We start from the raw sequence: 5,000 nt of genomic DNA on the forward strand, positions 1-5,000 counted from the left end.
CTTCAACTACTTCATCATGGCCAACTTCTTCTGGCTCCTGGTGGAGGCTCTGTACCTGCACATGCTGCTGCTGGTCATACACACCTACTCGGTGCGCCTCACCGTCTACATGCACATCGGCTGGGGTGGGTGCGCTCAGCACGCATACACACACACACAGACACACATACACACATTTACACTTCGACATTTACTCACTTTTAGGAACTCCCCTCTACCAACATCACAGTGCAATAAACATTCAATTTTTTGGAAAAAAAGAAGAAAAAACAAACATCTTTACATCAAGCAGTCCTACATTTAGGTTGTACTAGATAATCAATAGATTAGAGAGAATCTTGGTAGCTCGAAACTGGAACCTGTTGAATAAGTTATGGCTTTCAATGACTTTGATATATACTGTGAGAGGCATCACACTCTACACTAACAAAACTCAATATTAATGAAGAATTCCCATGAAACTCCACATTGATGAAGACTTTTATTAATGTGGAGTTTCATTTCACTGCTTCTTCAATGATTAGATCAAGTATAAGTCTTATGTTATACTATGCTATAAAATATACAAGTTGATGTATACGTATACTACGCTGAACGTATACTTTGACTGGACGCTGCGCTGCTGTTACACTGCAGCCTTTTCCCTGTTTGCTGGTTTTCCTCAGTTGCATGACAAAGATGAAAGTTGACTTAACTCTATCATAAACACACACATACACACATGCACACACATACGCTCATGCGCCACTGACGGCACAGTTGGAGTATGGTGTAATAGGTCAGGATGTAAACAGTGTCTGTCCCTCCGCTCTCAGTTACTTCAGATGCTCCACGGTGTGTTTTGTCTCATCCGCTGGCACCTGACACCTGCTTCCTCTTTTCACCATCACTACATTGTCCCTGCCTCTGTTTAGCTGGTGTGTGTGTGTGTGTGTGTGTGTGTGTGTGTGTGTGTGTGTGTGTGTTCGAGTGCGTGTGTGTGCACTCTTCCCATTTCCTGTGTGGCATTCTAAGAGTAGGTCCCCCTGTTCCCGACTGTTGGAGAGTCTAAGCAGACTCTTGATTTTCAAACACCCTAACCCTAACCTCTCTCCCCCTCTTCTCTCTCTCTCTCTCTCTCTCTCTCTCTCACAGGGATCCCCTTTGTGTTTACGGTGGCTTGGGTCATATGTAGGGTTTACCTGGAGGACACTTGGTGAGTCTTCCCCGTCTGACATGTGCAGAGTGTGAGTTATACAACGGCACAATCGGGGGGGGGGGGGGGGGGGTCAACTGGTTTTCCAGTGGGGGGATGGGGGGCTAAGATAGTGAATGAGAACATGCGTGAGGTTTTTATTGTTTCATTCAATTAGAAAACAGAGGAATAAATAAATCTACAATAAAAACACACTGCTTTTATTTGCTTTGTCTGAATAAAAAGCCGAATAAAAAGCCATACCATTACGCTGAGCAGCGTAATGGTATGGTCCACTTTAGGGGTGTCTGAAATCGTATTACAAGATTCTTCAGGCCGTGAATATGGGAAATACATTGTCATGTTTACGATTACAGGTAAGAAGGATAAATAACTGTTTCAACCACCCCCCCCCCCCCCATCCTGACCTGTCGTTTTTACCTCTTTTGGGTTGGTCCAAGTCTTAATTAGGGGGTTCAGATGCCCCCCAATCCCCCCCGTAATCGAACCATGAACGAGCTAGTACCTTGTTAGCAGGTTCCACTAAGCTCCACAGAACAGTGTCTCAGTGGTTCCACGACAAACTTTCAGTCCATTCTACTCAAAGCCACTGCTTTTAATTAACTTTGGCTCAAACTTTATCCAACTGCCTTTAACCGCACTTTTTGTCACTTGTTTATTCCGTGTCTTCAGGTGCTGGGAGATAAACGAGAACTCCATCGCCGAACGCGTGATCAACTGGCCCATCATGGCCGCTGTCATTGTGAGTTTGTTTTCAGCTTTTGCGTTCGTTTTTTTTTATCATAAACCTCTGCAACGTTCACTCCTTAATACTCATTAGATACACGGTCTAGTTTGAGACTCTTAATGTCAAAGACACAACAAGGAAGTCGTACTGTACATGCCTCAGGGACGACCTGTTTGTGCTGGTCTGAGGTCAGATCCCAGTGGATCCGTAGAACGTCTTCTTTGATCCACTAGAACCTCTGGCTTCTCCGTGTCCTGTGTCTTTATTTCTACGTTACCATGTTGACATTTAGTAAACATTCATACGATACGTCTCCTCTACTAAATTTGCAAGACCTGCAACAAGTGTTTATGGCGGCATTGTGTATTTGCAATGCTCTGCTCCAACTCCATGCAACTGCTCCAATTGTCTGGGTCTTTGTACAGTTGCTTCTCCTTGTGTCACACTTATTAATTCTACTACCGTATGTGTCTCTGGAGACCCTTTATAAAACAAATATCGTTTTTGCTTTATGTTTTTGAGCCTTTCTCATGATCCTCTGAGGCTGGGTGAAGCCCTTTGAAACCCAGGCCTCATTGGTTCCAATCATTTATAACTGTTCATAGTAACAACGTCACTGAACACTTTACTATTGAGAAACCACTCAATATCAACCCCTGCAGCTTCTCACAGTGCTTAAATGTCGTCCTTATGGCAAGTCTTAGAAAAAAACCATTACGAGAGTCAGATAGTATTTCTATTTTTTGCTAAAAACATATTGTTTGCAAACTGTGAAGTCACTGTCAAGTTCTTCAGGTTTTTAGTGACTCTTTTGCACTTCAGCAAATTCAGCTTCATGCTCACGCTAATGCGAGTGTTACGAGGTTATGCCGAGTGAACTCAGGTGCAGAGAACGAGGCAGAGGGGAGGTGGCAAAAATAAAGGTTTACTTGAAACAAGTACCAAAAATGGACAAAAAACAAATAAGAACTTCGTGGGCCTGGAAACGAGAGCGTTGTCCGGAGGCTAGACAAACTCAAGACTGAGCAACGAAGGACACAAACGACAGGGTATAAATAGGCAAGACAAAAACGAGACACAGGTGAAACATATAACCTAATGAGACTGGGTAATCAGGAACTGAAACAAAGCAACATTGATGAGGCAGTACTGGCGGCATCTAGGGGCCGATGCCGGAAGGCCCCGGGCGAACCCTGACAGGACCCCCTCGTCCAGGAACGACTCCCGACATTCCCCCAGGAAGTGCTGGGTGGCGACGGCGGAAATCAGGGACCAGGGAGGGGTCCAATATCCTCCCAGTCCACCAGATATTGCAGGGCCCCGCGGACCCGGCGGGAGTCCAGGAGCCGGCGGACCGTGTAGGCGGGCCGACCGTCACTGTTGCACGGTAGGAGGCCTCGTGATGGGGTGTCAATGTCAAGGTGCTGGTGACCACCGGTCGGAGCCGAGACACATGGAAGGTGGGGTTTATCCTCATGGACCTGGGGAGCAGAAGACGGCATGCGGCAGGATTGACCCGCCGCACGATCTTGAAGGGCCCAACATACCGTGGCGCGAGCTTGCGTGACTCCACCCACAATGGAAGGTCCCTTGTGGACAGCCAGACCCTCTGGTCTGGACGGAGCATAGGCGCTGGTCTGCGCCGTCGGTTGGCCTGGATCCGCTGCTGCCGGGATGCCCTCAGCAGCGCCTGACGAGCCCTCTGCCAGGTCCGTCGGCACCGCTGGACGAACCGCTGGGCTGACGGCACTCCCACCTCCGCCTCCTGCTCCTGAAACAGAGGAGGTACGTACCCAAGCTGGCACTCAAACGGGGACATGCCTGTGAAAGAGCAGCGCAGAGTGTTGTGAGCGTATTCCGCCCACACTAGACGGTCGCTCCAGGAGGCAGGGTTGGAGGACACGAGGCACCTCAGGGTGGTCTCCAGGTCCTGGTTGACCCGCTCCGTCTGGCCGTTGGATTGGGGGTGGAAACCGGAGGACAGGCTGACGGAGGCGCCGAGGAGCTGGTGTAATGCTTTCCAGAACCGGGAGGCAAACTGTGGACCGCGGTCCAACACAATGTCCAGGGGCAGGCCGAACACCCTGAAAACGTGCTGCACCATGAGTTCAGCAGTTTCCAGAGCTGAGGGGAGCTTGGGCAGAGGAATAAAGCGGCAGGCCTTGGAGAACCGGCCGACAACGACGAAGATGACAGTGTGGCCCCGAGACGGTGGAAGGCCGGTGATGAAGTCCACTGAGAGGTGTGACCAGGGATGACTGGGGATGGGAAGGGGATGCAGCAGCCCCATGGGAAGTGACCGGGGGTTCTTGTTCTGGGTGCAGACGGTGCAGGTAGCGACGAAGGACCGGACATCCTGCTCCACGGTAGGCCACCAGAAACGCCTGCGGAGGAACTCGAGGGTCCTGGAGATCCCCGGGTGGCCAGTGAGGCGGGATGAATGCCCCCATTGCAGGACTTGTGACCGGACAGCCTTTGGGACAAACAGGTGACCCGGGGGGCCGTTGCCGGGATCCGCCTCCCTCCTTTGGGGCTCGGGGAGTTCAACCAGCTCAGGAGGGTCGAACTGTCTGGAGAGGGCGTTGGGCTTGAGGTTCTTGGACCCGGGACGGTATGACAGGATGAAGTTGAACCGATTGAAAAAGAGGGCCCATCGGGCTTGATGGGAGTTGAGGCGTTTTGCGTCCTGAATGTATGTCAGGTTCTTGTGGTCATTCCAGACGATAAATGGGTGTTGGGCCCCCTCCAGCCAGTGCCGCCACTCCTCCAGCGCCAGTTTGACTGCCAGTAGCTCTCGGTTCCCTATGTCATAGTTCCGCTCCGCTGGGGTGAGACGACGGGAGAAGAAAGCACATGGATGGAGCTTCTTGTCATGAGTCCTTTGGGACAGAATGGCTGCCACTCCCACATTGGAAGCATCCACCTCCACAACGAAGGGTAGGGTAGGCTCTGGTGTGGCCAGGACAGGGGCAGTGGTGAACCGCGTCTTGAGAGCCTTGAACACCCCATCAGCTGAACCGTGGTGGCGTGGAACTCACTCTTCTCCAGTTTCACATAGAGGCCATTGGCGAGCAGACT

General features: G+C 50.6%; 1 protein-coding gene across 1 annotated transcript in view; it reads left to right on the forward strand.

The window, feature by feature from the left end:
* The window catches only part of LOC307245037 (vasoactive intestinal polypeptide receptor 2-like), a gene marked incomplete at both ends in the record, with an annotated part of 26,985 nt that overhangs the window by 18,768 nt on the left and 3,217 nt on the right, over positions 1-5,000 (forward strand). Inside the window, 3 exons of the mRNA XM_080020447.1 lie at positions 1-125; positions 1,135-1,195; positions 1,868-1,937. The exon at positions 1-125 is cut by the window's left edge and continues 26 nt beyond it. Of these exons, the coding sequence (XP_079876573.1) occupies positions 1-125; positions 1,135-1,195; positions 1,868-1,937 (256 nt within the window). The remainder of the gene's footprint in view (positions 126-1,134; positions 1,196-1,867; positions 1,938-5,000) is intronic.

The sequence above is a fragment of the Zeus faber genome (assembly GCF_960531495.2).
Source record: "Zeus faber genome assembly, chromosome: 19".
Classification (NCBI taxonomy): Eukaryota; Metazoa; Chordata; class Actinopteri; order Zeiformes; family Zeidae; genus Zeus; species Zeus faber.